Genomic DNA, 19,983 nt, shown 5'->3' on the forward strand with positions numbered 1-19,983 from the left:
TTTAAATAGCGCTTGCGCAGCAAGGTTCCGCGAAGCCCCCGCGACAGCTTATCGCCATCAACTCTGCTCTTCTGCGAAAGCGCTCGCAAAATAAGTGTGCCCGGCTGCGACTGCGATTTTGCACTGAAGGGATAGTGCTTGCCGTACTTTGGTTTTACGTTAAAAACCTTTGCCGATACTGATCCCTTATTACCCAAATTACCCTACGTAACTGTTCTTCTGCACGAAACTGACCTTATATTTTCTACAGGCGAGCCGATCGCACACACATTTGCGGGGTAGCGGCGTCGCCGAAGAGCACGTCGAACGCCAAAATACGGATCGCATTAGCGCTAGTGTTGAGTTGTATGGGCTTCATGGAACTTACTGAGCTTATTACCCTACAGAAACTAACAAAATAGAGCCGCGTTCATTGCGGCACGAATGTTGTCGGGGCGCAGTTCTCGCTTCTCGGTCGATTGACGACGCGTCGTGCGACCAGTCAGGCGACCGGTTTTGTTGGCGTCTTCGGTCGGCGAGTCAGTCACACTATGGCGACTTTCCATCGGCCGACGTGTTTGTGTCGCCGTCGGCGTGGTGTGACAACGCGGTCTGGCAATTCGGCAGTCGGCCGATGTTTTAACGACTCGCCGGCGTCGCGTCGTCGTCGCCGTCGTATCGGTATAGTGTGTCGATACGACCAAGCGACCAAACAAACTGTGGTAACTGGAGTTCACGTTCACGTCGCCCGAGTCGCTAGCGTTGTATGACGTCACAAACTTTGCGGCGCTGGCAATTCACTGACGTCATGGTTAGTGGCGCTAGCGATGGGTCCCGATTTCCAGAAGAGCATTTAGGTAATTTTTAGAAGCGAATTAAAATATATATTAAGCGCTTGCTGTACCCAGCACTTCGTGTTGAGGGTCGTTGCATGCAGAGGAAGCCTACAGCAGGCTTTTTACAGACTTAAAATTTGGTGGCACAACACCTTTAATGCGAATAAGAATTGAAGCGGGCCACGCGGAGCCGAAGCCCAAGCTGAAGTCAGTCAAATTGCAGCAGACATGGCGGAGTTGTTGCTCGATCCTGACATCAGAATATGGGTTTTCCTGCCCATAGTAGTGATTACGTTTCTGATCGGTATAGTGAGACACTATGTGTCTATTCTAATTTCGTCTACCAAGAAAGTCGAGCTGCAACAAGTCCAGGATAGGTGAGTGACGAAACAGAAAGGGGGCGACGGGCAGCACGGAAATGTATCGGTAGCTATGTGCTGTTTTTGTGGGCCCGTGTGTAAAAACGTCGTTTGCATCGAGCCTGCACCTTCCTCTTTTTTTGTTCTCCTTCTCTCTTTCCTTCCCCTTCCCTATCTCTTTCATCCCCCTGCACTCGGTATGCCCCTGAGCCCCCAGATAGGCTCAATATCCCCAATGCATTTCCTTTCCTTTTCCTTACCGAACCACTTAGTGTAGTAGTGTGTAAAAACGCCTTTTTATAGTAATGCCTCATTGTCGCTTGCGCGTGACCATGTGTCGTTTGCTGAACCTCAGAACAAATTAGAGGGTATAATATTGTTTTTTTTTTTTTTTTTTTTTTGTAGTGAAGGACCTTTGCATTGATAACCTGGGTGTAAGCTGCTCTTTTCATGCGATGTTGCTTCAGTGATGTTTTTGCATAGATTGCCCTTTCCTTGGCTGAAACATTGATTGAAGTAATCAAGCTGGTCTTCTCACCAGCTCAATCCTTGGGGGGGTGAAACAGCATTTTATGTAAAGGACAGACAATCAGCAGTGGCCATAGCAGCTGCATTGAATGGAATAGAAAACTAATTAATACGAGTGGCGCTATTCTGATTACAGGGTGTGTTTGAACGAAATGGCAAGGGGCAGTATAAGTGGCAGTACGTTTACAAGCAGGCAAAAAAGCAAAATTGTTCTTCACCAGGGGGGCTTTCCCCCCGTGCGTAAAAGCACAGACATGTGCATGCCTTCCGATTTCGTAACTTCGTTGCGGGGTAAATTTTGCGCCGTGTGTGAGGATGAATTGCCAAAGTGGCCAGCACAAAGCTGCCACGGTGTCTTCACCTGCCCCCTTTGCTGGCCTTGGCTTTCGGCACCCTTTGGCACCCTTTGGCACCTTGGCCTTGTGCCAGTACTACACACGCGCAGTAAAAGGATGCAGTGCTCGCTGCAGTACGGGATGATCACAGGCAGAGTGGTTCTTCGGGAGTGGTGCAGAAAGAGGCAGAGGAAGCTGTGCTGCAAGGGTAACTTTTAATCGAAGTAGATATAGCGGGACAGGACGGAAGTAATTGAACACTCGTTTAACCAAAACAGGCACTGTGAAACGGGCTACAAGAGGAAGGCCATTAACTCGAGCAGCGCAGGACAGGAGCGGCTGGAGGTCAGTGGGAGAGGCCTCGTCCTGTGGGGGACCTAAATAGTTCGTGGTGAGGTGGGCAGTGGACAAGGGGTTGAATGAGGGCAGCCACTGTCCCATGCTCATTAAGGGAGCTTGCGTCCTCGTTTTACTCAGAAGGACCGTGCCTGTGATGTCGTTGGTGGGGCACTAAGAACAGGACGCCATCCGGTCTTTGTGTAGAGACCGGACGATGTTCTGTCGGCTCGCGGGGCCAAATGAACAGGTGTGCAGATGACGCGCAGGTGGTGTCGCAGCAGCAGCTGCTTGTGAAGGCACTGAGGTGAGTTGCATGCTTCGGCTGCTGACATTTTATTGCTGCTCGTTGTTTTGCCCCCTTTCCAGCCAAGCCCTGATCCGCAGCAGGTTCCTACGAGAGAATGGGAAATACATTCCGAAGCAGGTACTTTTTTGCCACACTCTGTAACTTGTTGTGTGTCCACGAAAGATTGTGCCAGGAATATGGGCTCTTGTGAGCACTCACTTGGTCAAGGGGCCTTGGGCTCAGTGGTTCCTGTTGCTCTGTGCACCGGCGCACTGGGGCCCCCTTTTGAGCATTGTTCGCGGAAATAGTCAGGGCTTTTCGGGAGAAATGGGTAAGAACAGTGGGGCCAGGGATGCACACATTCATATGCAAGCAGTTGTGACCAATGTGGGGGGCAGGTGACGTGTGGAGGAGGATAGGCATTTGCGTAGCAGAAACTGAAGTGCAAGCGCTCCTCTTGGTCCCCTCTCGGGGCTGTTGCTGCAGCACGTCCACAAGGCTCCTATGACTACTCCTGCTATTTTATCCTGCTCTGCAGTGCGAGATTCCAGTTCCATCACTGGTCCGAAAGTCGCAACACAAACGAAAAGAGATGTGCAGCCCTAGTACGAACTATCTGCTGTCTTGTTGTAGTCGCTGTTAAAATGGGAGAACATAGCAGGGAGATACTGCTTAGACACAGAAGACAATGGGAGTCTGTCTGTACTGATGGATCAGCTCACTGAGGAAACAAATATACAACTCTTGTGTGCAGTGTGTCTGAAGTAAGGTAGAAAGTGACGCATACATTAGGACTGGTATCACTGCCGCAGGCTTTCGTACACCTTCTCCAAGTTTATAAGGGTATAAGTAGAAGCTTTATATGGGATTATGTTTAAATGGGGATAAACAAAACAAAGCTTAGGCTTTGAGCCAAGCAAATAGACTATGCAGCAACACTGACAAAAGGCAATAGTGTGGTTCCAATTTCACTGTGACGTGCAATTGTGCTCAGCCAGAAATGGTATGACACCTGCGCAGCCCTGTGTACATGACCACTTTTGCTGTGACCTCTACGGCAGTTGGTTTCTGTTGTAGTAGAAACACCTTGCAAATGTTAATTTTGGCTAAAATGAGGGATTCATGCAGACTGGTTACTGACGCCCCCTGCAACAAGGCACAGGATTAGCAAACCCAGACCATTTCTGAATCAGAGGATCCACTACGTATTGAAGGAACGGCCATTAAACGTGCATATTGTCTTCCGGCAATTGGTTCCTTTCTTTCCACTTGGGAAATTTCGCATGGAATGGCTCTTTTGGCATCGGGTGAGGTGTCTCGTGGTGTGAGCAGGGTAGGGTGTGGCAAGAATCTGCTTGTCGTACACAGCATCCAACTTTCGCAGGTGCAAAAAATTTCATGCTCTTCTCCATCAAGCACCAAACATTATGACAGACCTCGTGGTGAAAGCTTTTGCTTTTTGGCATGCAGCAGCAAAGACATGGGAGTTTGGGAGAGCCCAACTAGTTTTGTGCAAACACGTGCTTAAGTTGCCACTATAGCACACTGCTGCCTCGCTTGCTTGCAGTTTGTTGTGATGCAAACGGAAGCCAGATGTTTGCGTCGTTTAGTATCTGTGAGGGAAAGGAAAGGGGGTGAAAGGGAAATGATGAAGGATTTCTTGGAAGTTGAGGCATCTTTTGCTTGAAAATAATTACTGCTGGAGGACGAGTTGTCGTTGGAGCCCCTTTGACGTGGCAGCTTGTGTGAAACCGTCAGTGCAGCGCTTGAAACAGAAGCTCGATGGGCTGTCGGGATGGGGCCTGTGACAATGCAGAGCTTCCTGATGCGCAAGAACTTCTTCAACAACGAGGAGAGCGGGTACTTCAAGACGCAGAAGCGGACGCCCGTCATGCAGAACCCCATGACTGACCCCTCGGTCATGACCGACATGCTCAAGGGGAACCTGACCAACGTGCTGCCCATGATCGTCATCGGGGGCTGGATCAACTGGACCTTCTCGGGGTTTGTCACCAGTGAGGCACCTCCGCTTCCCTTCCTGGTTGCACGGGCAGGGACCGAGCACTGCTTGCCCCACCACTGGATTAGGCGGCATGCTCTTGCGGTGTTGTTGCCTCTGCTCAAGGGGTTATGATGTGCGGCTTGGGAGCCATTCGGGATGGCCTTCACATCTAGGCCAAGTGACTGCTCCCGGTAGCTCAAATTTCGTACCGTGGTCAACCCATAGATAACCAGTGTGCAATTCATGATGCCAGATCAACTGTGTTGGTGTGGTCGGTGATCGCAGTGCGAATGTTTTGAGGTTCGCAGCACTTTCGGACTTTTTTGAGTATTTATTCATTTAAAATAGCAGTGAATAAATTAAAATGTGTAGTCGAGGGGTATGGCGAAAGCTGAGCACTTAGCAGCGACTCGCTTGGCCTGTAAGAATCCAAGACGATAAATGTCCACGTAGACTTCCCGTTACAGGAAAAAGAAAGGAAACTGAAGAAAATTCAGCCTAGTACTTCAATTCCATGAGGTTAATCTATTTATTAACCGACAAGTGCAATTCATTATTGTGTTTGGGCTTGTGATTGCAGCCCTGGAGGCAGAATGATGATCGAGACGCTAAAATTGAGGCTGGCAAGCCTTGAAGGAAGAGCTGTCATGCAACAAAAATGGTCCAGTAAGAGGCTTCTTCCATAGCAGTCTCGCATAAGTTTTTTGCAAAAATATCGCCCACGAAAGTCTTTCAGTTGGTACCACCACTGTTCCCCTGAAATTTCCATGCTCAACAGCAAATAGCTGGTGGTGTTGTGGACCGGTTTGAAACGCTGTCCTTGTCTAAACTGATATATGGTGACTGGGCATTATATTTGCACTTGCAGCTGCAGCTTTTGTGGTTGAGGAAATGAGGTAGGGATTTTGGGAGGGGTGTGCTTTCTTGGACGAGCTGCAGTGTGCGACACTGGTGCCGTGATGAATATGGGCTCCCAGCGGAGCCAAGTTCACGGGGCATAAGCGAGAGTGTTTTGCGGCTGTGCTGTGCTGCTGCCGCCTGGTGATGAGCGCCCTCTGTGCCTGATTGCAGCTAAGGTGCCGTTCCCGCTGACGCTGCGCTTCAAGCCCATGCTACAGCGAGGCATTGAGCTCATGTCTCTGGATGCCTCCTGGTGAGTGCCTCCTGGCTCTGGTGGCCCACCCTGCTCTCGGGCTTCTTTCGCTGCTGTTCATGCCTTGTTTTTATTTTTACACACTGTCTGCCTAATGTATTGGAACTTTCTTTTTTTCCCATCAAGTAATGTGCGACTAAACCTTGAGTGCCAGACTGCAGATGGATGTCAGTTTAGCATAGGTGGGTTAAATTAACGGGATGAGCTTTAAGTCAGGTGAGTGCGGATGAACTTAAAGGGGTCCTGAAACACCTTCCGCCTATGCGTGGATGTACATGTAACCAAATAAAGCAATGTATCAGCAATCTCCTCCCGCAAGAATGTTGTTGAAGCGATGAGTATTAGCTGAGAAATCGTAAATCAAAAACCGCGCATTATAGTCGCGCCGCGTTTCCTCCTCCTTTTAACTTACTCTCCGCTGTTGACGGCGAGCGAGCCTTCCCTCCCATGATGCTGCGCTCCTCGGCGGTGACGTACTTCCGCTATTGCGCTGCTCAAACAGCCGTCTGCTACGGGCACGCTTTGTTGACACCATGAATCCCGCGCTCCGCTCAAGGCTGGAAAAGCGAACGAAAAATCTGGCCCCATGTGTGCGGCGGCCTGGCCTTGCCCTTTCGCGGTGTACGTTGCTGCAGAACTTTGCTATCGGCGGCACGCGACTTTTTATCGGCGGCGAACTCGCAGCCGCACGGGGAGGATCCTGCACTCGCTCCCTTGGATGCACAGCGCATTGCTTATCCAAAAAGCGCCGTATCAGATGTGGCCCGCTGGTGCCGGGTCTTATTTTGCGGCGGTGGTAATTCCTGCCGGCGCAATGTGAAAAAGGCATTTTGAACCGATACAGAACCCGTGCACAAAACGCCAGTTCAGCTTGGGGCGACGCGTGGTGGAGAGCGGCAACTTTGGCAAAACATGCTCCGCTGCGGCTCTCAGCTTTCTAGCGCTGGAGCGAGCACCATTTCTTTGACAATATCAAACATCGGTTGCCCTGGCAACAAGGCACAAACCGCTCTAGAAGTCAGTTACGGTTGCGTGATCCCGGTTCAGCTTGGGGCCCCATCTCGCGGCATATGGGCACTGCAGGCATACTACCCACTCCCGTTTGGAAGTGCGAGATGCGTTTGGCATTACAGGAGGCGATGGTGTGTGTGTTGTGGACGCCTTTGTTTCGCGATGAAATGCGACGTTGTGCTTCTGCGGGTGGATAGTGCTTCCCATGGTCTGGATTATCTTTCTCAAGCGGCGTACGACTCAACCTCGCATGGGGTATGTGCAATGTGCGTGGCTAAAAGCCATCTCGGCTTGTGCGCCAGAGTTAGTGACTTGCTGTTCGTCCCTGCAAACCGCACGCGAGGTGAGTGCCGAATTTACGAGGGGTAGGAGGAGGCAACCCATCGTCTGTAAATCGCGGTTCGGACTTGCAACGCATGTTGTGACGTTGTGTTCGTTCGAAACGCATCTCTGGATTGTTTGGAAGTTGAATAAAATGTGTGCGTCAAACCCGGGCATTCGGCTCAGGGCGTTCTCTGCGATTGCAAGAAAGAAGTGCCACGGGGCTTCAACGCTTTCTTTATGGAACGTACTCAAGTAAGAGAATATTCATGTCGTGTTATGGCCCTGTTGCATTCAATACAAATGGTTAAGCGTTTGTTTACACTTGTTTCGTTTGTCGTAAAATGTCCAAGCACTCCGGCACTGCGCTGGCAGATCAACCGGCGAGCCGACGCTGAGCAGACGACTCATCTCTTTGCCGGAAGTGCGTGAAAATGCCGCCCAATAGCAGGATGTCTAGCTCATGACGAACATCTGGGAATTGAGGACGTAGACATGTAAAGATGGCGGCGTCCAAAAACACGAAGGGAAGGGTGAGAAAAAAGCGACAAACTTTGCAACAAAAGTGTGAGCTTTCCGCTGCGCGTAAAAGAGTAATACTTGGCACACATGATGTTGACGATCCAATCTAACGATTGCGCTAGTCAATTTAGTGTGCTCAAAACGCCTTTCAGGGCCCCTTTAAAGTTAGCGTAGAAGTGGGTTTGTTGATTACTCTGCCAACAAAAGACAGGTGCATACAGTCTACACCTGTTACAACCAACAGACCCTCTTAATCCAGAAAAAAATGTCCGCTGTAGCCGAAGTATGCAGCATCCGACAGGGGTGAAGGGGGGGGGGGGGGGGGGGGGGGTTATAAGCTTTAAAGTGGGTACTTTGACCGATATTGCATATGCATAGTACATGCACTTTGTTCTTTCTACCCGCCTGCAGCACCTCTGCACAGTGTTTGCGCAAGGGCAAAGAATCGCGTAACAACCGTTTCCAAAGCTTAGTACCGGCACTTGGAAAAGGCCTAGAACATGTGGTCAAGTGTGTAAGGACGCATGATAAGCTGAGCAAATAAAGCAAGAATATAACTAGGCGCAATTATTAACCAGCTATAAAACATCAGTCGTGGCCATTAGAATTAGCTAGGCTTTTTTAATCCCTTCACGACGTTGCAGGTTTTCCCGTCCTTCCCGAAACCGTTCATCAAACAAATTGAATCGCTGCCTTCCCCCAAGGCAGCTTCCACATTTTAACGATTTTCGTCTGGTCATTGAAACAGCTAATATGAAATAATCTGATGACGGGCAGCTGTGAAATCGAAAGTTAGACCAGTTGGACTGCGCACGGTTACTGGCAGATTGCACACAATGGATGGGAACCAACCCCCTACTTGGGGTATTTCTCACCTTTTTTATTGAACAGAACACGAGCAATGCATGCGTGGGAATAATAAAGACTGAACTCCTCTGAACCCGAGTTTTTTATTACATAAAAAAAAACTGACGAGGGCAGACTCACCTCTGGGTGCACCACTTTGCGTATTCAATAGCGCTGTTTTTAATCTCACCGGAGTTGCGCTTATCGGCAGTGGCCTTGTTTTTGACGGTAGAGGGGACTGTCTGCTTAGACAGGCCTGTACTTCTAGTGATGTCGGCCTGTCTTTCCCATGTTCGACAGCGTTAATTACGCTTGGTATATCCAACAGTGAAATCAGTTTCCCTGCCGCCCATGCCGCTGGTCGCACGAAAAAAAAGTCAGTGGCTTGGCTTGGCTGCACCAACGACCCGGATACGAAAATGGATTTAAGGGGACCCTGCAACACTCTTTGAGCAGCGCAAGTGAACCTGCGCGATGTTTAGATTACACTGCCAGGAATACCTGAGCCAAATATTACACGTGCACGTGAAGCGGTGAGCGTGCAAATCGCTGTGAAAGACACGGAAAAACCAACCGCGCTCTCTTCAGTTCTCCTCATTATGCACCCCTGGCATGGCCTAAGCAACGTCACTGAGTCCATGGCTGTCCGATCGGCTGTCACTGGTCAATTTCGCGGATAATTTCTCCCATTTCCGCTGTCGTCAGCGCTGTGTACGAGCCTCATCTATGCCTGAACCTGTAGGCACAGTTTTGCCATTTCTTTTGTGTTTTGAATGCGAGCATAGTTTGAGTGATGAGCTCAATACTTCCCTTTCAACAGGAACACTCGACAAAAAACGTTTATTGCTTCAAAAACGCCCTACCCGCCCGAGCACGCGCTTGCGAGCAGGTACCCATGCCTGCTTTTTTGTGGCACCGGACCGGAAATAGGCCCCTCCACGTTGCGGAGGAAAGGAGAAAACTCCCCGGCCTGTGATATATCGAAGGCCGCCGAAGAGAACACCGCGAGCTGCCCCCCTCTCCGGGAGAGAGCGCGCAGCTTTCGTTACATTGGCCGCGGTCGAGTTGAGAAGGAACGATTATGCGCGATTTCTCATCGCGCGTAGTTTCGGTGATAGTGAACGGATTTTCATAATTCTTGCGGGTGGATATTGCTGGGACAATAGACATTTTACCCCAAAATATATTTCTAGTACTCGATGGTAAGTGTTTCAGGGTCCCTTTAAGGCTTTTCCCTTTGAAAGGGGCGAACTACCTCACTAGGCAATGCTGTGAGCAGGGGCGTAGCCTAGATAGGGGGGGGGGCACACCGGGCCCGTGCCAGGCTGGGGTGCGGTTTAAGTAGCCTGAAGAACCGCCTGACGTCGCCTGCAGATGCAGAACGTGCAGTTTTAAGGACATTCTTGCTCATATAAAGCCGAAAACAAGGGCTATGTCAACGTCTGGTCCCTGTGCCCGCTCCAGATGCTGTACATGTCAATATATACAGCCCGGCTGCAGTGCCGGGAACCGGCCGCTAGCCGATTGAGCCAGTCCCGCAGTTTCGCTGGCTGAACAGCAAGGCCGGGAAACAGCAGAACAGCACGAAAGGCCTCATATAAACATACATTATGGTCTGGACTTCAGCGTGTCATTCCTTGTCTTTACACTGGTACAAAGTATAATCACATGACAGAGCATAGCATGCCAATGTATTTTGTTCAGTCAACTATCAATCTTTGATACGTTTATTTTTCTACCGACTTGTCATTTCATTGACTATTGGAGTTCTATAATTTCTGCTGTATGAAAAGCATTGCGCTGCCCATCGTGTATTTCCTCCACATCAACAAAACTACAATTCTCTTAATTGCGGAGCTTTGTCTTTCTGGCACTATTCCATTGTTTCCTTTATTGCGGAGCTTTGTCTTTTCTTTATTCTCTTTCTTTATTTTCTTTATTCTCTTTATTGTTGAGCTTTGTCTTTTTGGCACCGTTCCATTGTTTCCCTCTTGGTTAGAATCGGCATTCTGTATTTGCTAACTCTTTCGGGACCGCCGGAAAAAGTGATGAACTCGGTACAAATTTTTTTTTACATAAAGCAAAGGCACCATCCTGCCTTAGCATATACCAAAATGCAGCTAATTATATGTTCTTTTACATACAATACCAAGTTTTACTTCAACACTGACGATAGAACCATGAAAAAATCTGAAACTAAGAACTTTGTAAAAAAACTACAGAAAAAGATAGAAAAAAGCGTAAATATAAAAATATTAAAAAAGAATAAAATTATTTCAGGATATACAAAATCTAACACAATGCTTTGTTTCTTCATTGAAAAAGTTTGATGCGGCTAGGTGTAACTGGTTTTTTGTTTTGTGTGTGATCTCTTTGGCACTAGGGCCATGGCTACGTCGTCGCCCAGGTACACGCCGGGCTCTTGTCTCGGCGAAAACTTGATCCGTTTCTGCGCTGGTGGCAGGAGATCACCACCATAGGTAGTTAACACCCTAGCGAATAAATATAAATCAGCCAGAACATAGTTCGAGCGCACATACCTACTCCAGAGCCAATTGAAACCGAAACCAACACCCACCTTTGAGCGCGATTTGATGTTCCAGGCTGATCGACACCCGAATCCTCACTGGAGCTGAAATCCGATCTCTAAAGCCGCATTTCGACTCTTCACTGCCACTCTCATCGTTAAAATCCACAGTAGAAGGCGAAGATATGCGAGCTGAGACGAGGCGGATTTCTTATCGCGCTCGCACGAGTATGACGCCATGTTTGTTTACATTCGAAACCACTGCCCGTCAGAATAAAATATCTGACGCGTTGCCGCCTGGCGATAAAAAAAGAAACTTCACAAAAGAGAAAACTCCAGTTTTCAAACTATCTCCTAGATGTCGCTAGGTGTTCCATCGAGCGAAAATTTGTATTCTGCAGGCTCGCGAAACCATCGATCTTATGTGATCGATGGCCTATGGAGCGGTCCCGAAAGAGTTAACCGGAATTTTACTCAAGCCATGTCTGTTCGATTTAACGGATAGAAATAGAATGAAATTTAAGAAACGTGCAACAAGCTCAACATTCAACAGCAGTGCAATAAGGTGTTCCGCTAAGCGTAAGTTTACTATTCACGTTACTAGCACAAAAAATAACAAAAAGGCGATTACTTAAGGACGGAGACGCACTTTTTCTAGGTTCACCGCCATAATATACAAATGTGCCGCACGTACAGTCCACTGCGATTCGAAGTTTATCGCGGGAAAGCTACTCTTTCAAATGAAGCAGACAGAACACCAGCTTTAGCAAATCTTCCATGCAAGTTTCGTTATCGTCGGCGTAGATAAAAGGCCACCAAGTCTGTGCTTGCTAACAACGAATGTAAAGCCTGAAACCCAAAGGGTGGCAAGTCAGTCGTGCGGGCCATTGTTGTAGCATGGAACAGTCAACAAGGGGGCGAAGAGTGCGAAATCTTGATTTTCATGGTTCCAAAACGAAACCGTAGGACGGTGGCATGCGTGGCCGGTTGATGCTGGCTCGGTAACCTTCAAATCGTGCTCGACTGTACTTCATAGCTGATAAGAAAATATATTAGTCCCTTTCCTAAAGGAAAATCTAAAATGCGAATCTTGATAGTAAACACCCAGTGTTGGCTTCCACTTCCGCCTGACGAACTTAGGGGCCCGCGCGCCACTCACGAGCACACTCATGATCACGCTCACGAGTGCGTGCCCACATAACCGCCTGCTATACGAACGAACGAATCACCCGTGGCCTACCCATAGACAGGCGAACGGAAATTTAGGTCATCATCATCATCTAAGCTCCTTAAGGTGGGCTTTACTGTTAGTGTTCAGCATAAACAAATTGCATGTTAAAGTCGGTTATTTCAAGCTTCATTTGAAAAACAACGCGCAATAAGCCTTGACTGCATATTTCGCCGTCCCATCTTTTGGTCGACCGCGGCCCCTCCCCCCCGAAAAAAATTCCTGGCTACGCGCCTGGCTGTGAGTGTCCTAGCCACATGGTGAGTGAGTGTTCTAGCCACCCGGCTGTTAGCAATGTTGCCAGACATAAGTTTTCTTGCCAAACTAAACAAAGAAAAAGCATATCGGATGCCGGCCCCGCGGAAGTCCTCTATACCGTACTTACCCGATTCTAACGCGCACCTTTTTTCCGCAAAAATAGGCCGAAAAATTGCATGCGCGTTAGAATCGGATGCGAAACCGAAACTGCCGAAACAGCTGAAATTTCGTTCCACCCATCGCCTTCGCCATCTCAAGATGGCGCCAAAGCTTTTAGCAACAATTTTTCGGATCTAGGCGCAGTGAATTTTCTGTCGTCGTTCACACAAATCGTCAAATTATTCCAATTGCGTGCTTGATAACAGCAATGGCAGCAGCGGCAACGAAGGTACGCCGCTTCCGCGGCTTACGAGCGGCTCCCACGCGTTCACAACGAGCGGTTGGCTAAAGCGTATGCCTCTGGCGAAGCTCACGGGATGGGCGTGCGAGGCGTGGGCCACGATCCCATCGAACATGGTTGAACGTTCGTTCAGCAGTGTGGCATCGCGAACGCACTTGACGGCACCGATGACGAGATGTTGCGGTCACCGGAAGGCGACAAGCAGCTCTCGGAGAGCGACGAGGAGTGAGATGAGTGAGAGTACTTCGGGAAATAAATCACCCGTTTCTCTCGCATTCATTTTTCTTGCTCACAAAGTTCCTTGCGCGTAACAATCGCAGGTGCAAGTTTTTTCGGTTTTTTGCCTGGAAAATCGGGTGCGCGTTAGAATCGGGGGCGCGTTAGAATCGGGTAATTACGGTAATTATTCAGTCGAAACAATTTTCACCTAAAATTTAGTCTGTTGTAGCCGATAGTCTGCTCTAGCCGGGTCCGTTATGAGCGGAGTGGACTCCGTTTAAAATGCATGGGGACCAGACAAGCTAACAGAAATGGTCTGTTGTAACCGAAAGTCTGTTGTTGCCGGATCTGCTGTAGCGAGCGTAGACTGTACCAGCATTTGGATCCAGTTGGGTGCATACCTGCCCTCATAGCCAATGGGAATTTTCGTTGCCACTGATCGTCAGCCACCTTTGCTTTCGCATAAAACACGAAAAGTCCCCACTCCCCTCCACCAGCATCGAAAACGTTGGGCCAGCCAAGTGACAGGCTGTGGCTGGTAAAGTGTATGGGATTGGAAGCTAGTGTGCCGGCGTGCTTCACGTGTATAGATAGAGCTTGCTTCATTTCAGGGTCTGGGGAGGGTAAACGAGTCAAAACTTTTTTCAAACACCTGTGCAGTGAGCACATAACAGTGAAGACGTTATGTAGGCCAAGAAGGGCGCGAAAAATGTGCACCTAGCCCAACAGTGGTGTGTTCTGCTCGTCAGTTTGTTTGCAGAAGGTAGCCTTTTACGCTGTCTTGCCTGGTCTCTTCTGCATTGCTCATTGGCTGAAACACTTTAACGTCTTCCATGTCCACAAATGGGCCGGTGTGTCCTTTCACCGCACACACAAGCTGGAGACAGTTCATTGTAAACCGGCATCATTCAATGTGGCAAAGCATCTTGTGGCTGGCCCTGGATCGGTGTTCTCTTCCTGGATAGGTGTTCTTTGTCCCCTTTGAAAGCCGTGCCTTGTGAAACTGAGCATCGGATGGTAGAAATTTGCCTGGCATATTTTCAAAACGTGACCTGCATTTCCTGACTTGTGGCACACAAACTGCTGCTGCATGTGGGTGAGCGATGGCACGTTTTTTTGGCAGCAGTTGTTGGCAAGGAGTGATCGGGGCCTTTAAAAGTACGTTTCACTCATGTTGGCAAAGTTTGCCCAACCGCTTTGGCAGCATAAATGTGCCTTTACAGGCACCAGCGCCTTGTTTCAGCACTCTTCCTAGTCTCTGGGCTACCATGAGGGAAGCAATTCTTTGTTCCAAAGGCTTAGGAAGCTGCTTCTCTCGATGGAAAAGGCATCAGGGTGGCAGTTGCGATAATGCATGCTTCCTGGCTAACATGGACGCCAGCTTTTGTCACAGAGACCAGGAAATGGTCCGCTGTTGTCTCTTGTGGGGCCCGGAAACTGATTGGAGCTGATCATTGCCTTGCAGGGTGAGCTCAGCGTCGTGGTACTTTCTGAATGTCTTTGGGCTGCGCAGCATCTACGCCTTGGTGCTGGGAGAGAACAACGGTGAGTGGCTCCGCCAGGCAGCTCAGCCGCGGCAGTGTTTGCCTTGTAAAGGACGGGGGTGGTGTGCCTGAGCCTGGCTGTTTGGACGAGCGCCGACTGTGAGGGCCAGGTAGCAGGCATGGGGTGCCTGGGTGGACTCACTCCCTCTTTTCCCCTCATGTTGAGCGAGTCTTGGCTTGCCTGAAATGACTTGGTTTGGGCAGTTGGCACGGCTTGGTTGGGGCAGCGCGACCTGGCCTCCCTCTGAACCAACGACCAAACTTGCGGCTCTCAGTCCCTGGTAGCTGTAGAGTACCTGACACAGCAGAAGGTGTTGGGAATCTTTGGGCCTTTCTGTAAGCCTCTATAGTGTGGCTACGAGTGGCAGGGTATCTCGTAGATACAGGCTCTCTTTAACGAGCATGTGTGCTTCCCTCGATAAAGTGGTCGAGCCCAGCGTTGGTGGGTGAAATTAGCAGAGGCTCCTAGCAGGCACGTTTTCTCTGGCTGGCTCTGTGAAAGGGACGGAACCCGCCCGGCTCACGTGTGTACCAGCATTCACCCCTCACATAAAGTACGTACGAGTTGGATGTGAACGAGGCAAGGCGGAAGGAGAACATTACTTTTCTACTGAAGCACCAATGGTTGCTTCGGTGGGTGCCCCGAGTATTGTCACGGCTATGCTGAGTGCATACTGCTGTGTTTGCCACATATGCGAAAACGCCTCGGTTCTGTTCCCCAAATGTTCTGTGCGTCCCCATGAGAGATCCCAGCCCCCAGTGACACCGTGCCAGCTAAACCTCCATGGGGGCGACCCTCCGCATGGGCCTTACCCACCATCCTACTGTATAGTTCACTGGACAGCATTGACGTGGCCATTTTTTCAGCATATGCAAGGGCAGAAACAGCGGCGGGGGTTTTTGTGGCCCGCTGTCTGTCGCCTGCAGCATGTGCATGCGCACAGCCCCCCGAGCAGTGCCCCTCGCCTCGTCTCTTTGCTGCTTCCCAGCTGGGCTGGGGGTGCTGGCTGGCTGTCCCGTGGTTGTCTGCGTGCGTTCTACCGCAAGGGAAACCTTTTTGGCCAAGGGCAGTGCCTCGGTTGGACTGTGGAGCAGTGCAGGCTGCCGGGGGGGCAGCCGCCGAGCACAGGCGGTGCGTAGTAGAGTGCGGCCGCCGCCTCTGCTGCCCGACCAACCAGGCTGTGTGTGTGTGTGGCTGTGCAGCTGCGGACCAGACGCGGGTGATGCAGGACCAGATGTCGGGCGCGGCACTGGCCATGCCTCCAGACCCCAAGCAGGCCTTCAAGGTGAGCTGGGGGGGGGGGGGGGGGGGGGGGAAGAGAAGAGAGAGGGAGAGCTGCGGGAGAATGCCGAGAGCGGATCGGAGTGGAGCTCTAAATTGTTTCCTCTGCCCGTGTTGTTTACACTCAATAACCTGACCACAGGGGGTTTCTTTTTTCTTTTTTTTTCTTCTGGTGTTTCTAAACTTGACCTCTGTTTTATCAGGTGATTCTTAACACCATGTCTGTCCTTTGTGGTCAAATCATCTGATCGGTACCCAGAAAGAATGGCCTGGTGTAGATTCCAGGCGATAGGATTGGGGTGGTTAACAGTAATTTGACGCAGTCGTGCAGTGTTTGTGAGAGCAGTCACGCCTTCCAAGACCCTGCAGTGATGCAGCATGATGGGTCGTTTGAATGTCCTATCCCTAGCACCCCACACCAGGTAATGTGATATAACAGGGAAAGGACTTTGGATCATCACATTTAAAGCGGGCACTGTAATACCAGTACAAGAACCGAGAAAAACCTGTACGGTGCCAACACTTGCTGGATGAGTCATGCTAGTTCTACGATGGTAACAACACTATCAAGAAGTGGGGTAAGGGACCTTCCAGTCATGGTCCCTGTGGGTTTGGAACTGCCTGAACATCACATTTCTAGCCACTCTCATTGGTCCCACAGTACGACATCTTTGGGGTGATGGGGCAGATGAGTAGTGGCTCTCCGATTTTCGAGTTGGCAGTAGCGCTCTGTTTGCTAGTTTTTATTATTATTAATATTATTATTATTATTATTGTTGTTGTTGTTGTTGTTGTTGTTACCAAAAATTTAATAAGCTCTTTATTGCTGCATAAATCGGGATCATGCTTTTTGCCCGTATCTGTGCATGAAGCAAAAACAGACATACAGTGTCCAAAATATGCATGAAAAAAAGAAAGCATTGCAGGGGTTCTTTAATCGCAAGAAACTGTGCAGTGTACTGTGGGTGTAGAGTTTGCATCACCTTATTTCTGCCAAAGCCTTCAAGGAGTACTGACACAAAATTTTCACATTACGTTTTTTTTTTTTTTTTTCCCCCACCGCTATGGATGCCTACCAGCCCTCTAATCATAGAATGGCACATTAGACAGTCGGTCACACTGTAAAGAGCTATTTACAGCCTCGTTTATTCAATTCTGTTGTGGTTTCAACAAAATGAACACTGAGGTGGCCGCCATGGCAGGAGGGTGCCCGTGATGTCACCGCTCTTGTCGCACCACTGCCGGTAGAGACGCGCGCGTCTCCACCGTCTCCACACGCGTAGACAGCATGACGTCAGTCCCATAACTGTGACGTGATGCACATGCAGGAGCTGTGTGTGCCACGTCACGTTGGCCACGTCACAGGGGCCCTCACTTCGGCAGTTTGGGGCCAGCAGGAGTAGATGGCGTCATGCTGATGCCGATTGCGAAAGGGTATCCGTTCTGGGCTTTCTCGTGTGCGCAAAGATTAAAATGAATTTAAACTGTGTTACATGGAACAGTTACTGTTGAAACTTGATTGATTGATTGTTGGGTTTAACGCGCTGATGCAACGCAGGCGATGAGGCACGCCATAGTGGAGGGCTCCGGATCAATTTTGACCACCTTGGGATCTTTAATGTGCGCTGAAGTCTCGTACACACGGCCATTTTTGCTTTTTGCCTCCATCAGAAAGCGGCCGCCGCGGCCGGGAATCGAACCCGCGACCTCGTGCTTGGCAGCCCAATGCCTTAACCACTGAGCCACTGTGGTGGTTACTGTTGAAGCGTGCTGGCAGATACCTCCATATACAAAGGAAGCCTTTTACATAGCTATATCAGCTTTGAAATTTTGTGTCTACTCTTTTAAAGTGCGAGCCAGTCTTTCTTAAACGTTGCCTGCCCACTGATGTTGAGCAAGCTTAAAAATGCTCGTTTTGCATTTTCGATTGTGTGCAGACATGCCTAAAAAATTGCAAAGGTCAAAAAGGCACTTTGCAAGATTTTACCACACAGCGAACTATAATCAGTGTTCTTATTCTCTAACTTGAACTCGCCATGTTGGGAGCCACTCGACACATGCCGTCCAAATGGCTGCCGAAAACACAGATCCCATCTCGACTGCACTCCAAACCCAACTTCAGGCACACGAATCTCTTTTGTAATCTGAAATTACTCCCATGCACTGTTCAAAGGTGCAGTGGGCCTCATGCATGTGAAAATGACCCAGAACCTGCCAAGTTCAAAAACCACACCATTGTGGATCAGTTTGTTGTGTTTCTTGTCAAGCATTCCAAACGTTCAACATCTTCATTCAAGTGGGCAAGGTCTGCAGTGAAGGAAAGCAAAGTGATGTGTAATGGGGCCACAGAAAGGATGGACCAGTAACTAGATGTCCAACTCGCACAGAAAGAGGAAAAGTCAGCTTTCCTGACATTTCCTGGAAATTTTTGAGTTTTCCTGACTCTCTTTCTGAGAACGTTCTCGGGGGCCCAAAATGCAGAAACAAACCTTCAAAAGGAGCAAGCCAGGGAGCGTATGAGTTGGCACTTGTGGTGGTACGTAGCTTTGGAACACTCTCCAGTGTACACGTGTGCACCTGCATGGAAATGGACCGGGGGCTCTCTAGAGATCTCGCTGATTTTCATGAGGGACGTTCATGCTCGGTGGCCAACAAGATGTGTTTGTACGCAGGCCGAGTGGGAGGCGCTGGAGATTTGCGAGCACCAGTGGGCCATGAAGAACGTTGAGGAAGAGCTTCTGGGCTCATCCGCTGACAAGGCCTCCAAGAAGTACGACTGAGCCTCGGGGGCCTTTGGGAGGGGGAGCAGAGACGTTGCGGGCCTCCGACGTGTTAGTGCCCGTGTTGTTGTACATGTGCTTCTTCACACCAATAATGTCAGGCGTTGCACCTGGGTTGGGGGCACTGGTTTTTGGTTTCTTGCTCACTGAGAGGCGTGCTAAGCTGCAGAGCAACATGGCTCCATCCGAGCGTTGCAGCCACGAGCACAGCTGAATGCTATTAAAGCCCGTCCAAGGGCTACTGCTCGTGTACGTACCTAGTGAGCATTGCAGCAGTCCGAGATCAACGAGCAGCGGCAACTTGTGTGTTCCTTTTTGTAAACATGTACTGCACGTACTGTTCAATATAAAATTGCGGGTCTACATTTGGTGGGAACACTCATTTGAAACGCGCGGATGTTCAGCTTGTGTTGTAGATGCCAAAATTGTGGTAGCAGGCTACAAATAGACAGCACAGACACCCAGAACTAAAGTGGATGCACACACTTATGGGAACACCCGAATTTTGCGATGCACCTGCAGGACCAGATTACAGCTTTACACTCCCAACATCAACTGTGCAGAGTGAAGGCAATGGCAGGACGTCGGCAGCGTTGACAATCAGTGCCTTAGGGCTGGGCGAGCTTGAAATGTTCTGGTGGCAGGCTCAGGGGCCAGGGGAGAGCTGTCTCCTGTACTCAGGTACAACTTGGGAATGACAGCAGGAGTGGCCCCTGCACCTGATCCCTGCAGCTGGCTGTTCCTCTGCACAGCAACATGACATTACTGCCAATATTGTGGACGTAGCGAGAGTCATTTTCCATGAGCTGCTGCCCTTCTACCAGAGTATGGTGCGGGAGGACCTGGATGCTGATGGGGGAAAAAGGTGTCGGCAGCCATCCACAGACTGCATTCTAGGCACATCGCTGGAGCTTGCTCCCTCCTTTGGTGCCCTTGCTTGTGTATTAGTACTGACTTCTTGGCATCTCATAACTTGCTTGGGGTCTTTTGTTGCCACTGCTGCCAGTGCCTTTTCCCTGAAGGCACTGAGCTAAGGCACCGCGCTGTCTTTTAATGGAACCGTGAAGACAAAATACAACCTTGTTTTGATCTAAAGCATTCTCCTTTAGTAATATCTCAACTCTACTTTGGCCCCGAAGTTTGTTGCTTTCGCAACGAAAAGATAAGTGTTGGAAAACTAAAACTCCGTGCTGCACATCAGCAGGGACGTGACGGGTGAAGCCCTGGG

General features: G+C 49.6%; 1 protein-coding gene across 1 annotated transcript; it reads left to right on the top strand.

Moving 5' to 3' along the window:
- Positions 1-1,007: 1,007 nt before the first annotated feature.
- Positions 1,008-19,120, top strand: Emc3 (ER membrane protein complex subunit 3). The gene is made up of 7 exons (XM_077691358.1): positions 1,008-1,192; positions 2,743-2,800; positions 4,479-4,677; positions 5,736-5,817; positions 14,615-14,694; positions 15,897-15,979; positions 18,648-19,120. Exons 1-7 carry the CDS (start codon positions 1,044-1,046, stop codon positions 18,753-18,755), a joined length of 759 nt encoding a protein of 252 aa, XP_077547484.1. The 5' UTR covers positions 1,008-1,043; the 3' UTR covers positions 18,756-19,120.
- The last annotated feature ends 863 nt before the right edge of the window (positions 19,121-19,983 follow it).

Source organism: Haemaphysalis longicornis, unplaced genomic scaffold (genome assembly GCF_048455015.1).
Source record: "Haemaphysalis longicornis isolate Haplotype H1 unplaced genomic scaffold, Haemaphysalis longicornis Haplotype H1 scaffold_10, whole genome shotgun sequence".
In the NCBI taxonomy this organism is placed as follows: Eukaryota; Metazoa; Arthropoda; class Arachnida; order Ixodida; family Ixodidae; genus Haemaphysalis; species Haemaphysalis longicornis.

Bases quoted from the DNA above. Each gene is read 5' to 3' on its own strand.
- Emc3 (XM_077691358.1), top strand. From the start codon at position 1,044: ATGGCGGAGTTGTTGCTCGATCCTGACATCAGAATATGGGTTTTCCTG. The intron at 1,193-2,742 runs GTGAGTGACGAA...CCCCCTTTCCAG, and splicing joins CTGCAACAAGTCCAGGATAG to CCAAGCCCTGATCCGCAGCA. The intron at 15,980-18,647 runs GTGAGCTGGGGG...GTTTGTACGCAG, and splicing joins ACCCCAAGCAGGCCTTCAAG to GCCGAGTGGGAGGCGCTGGA.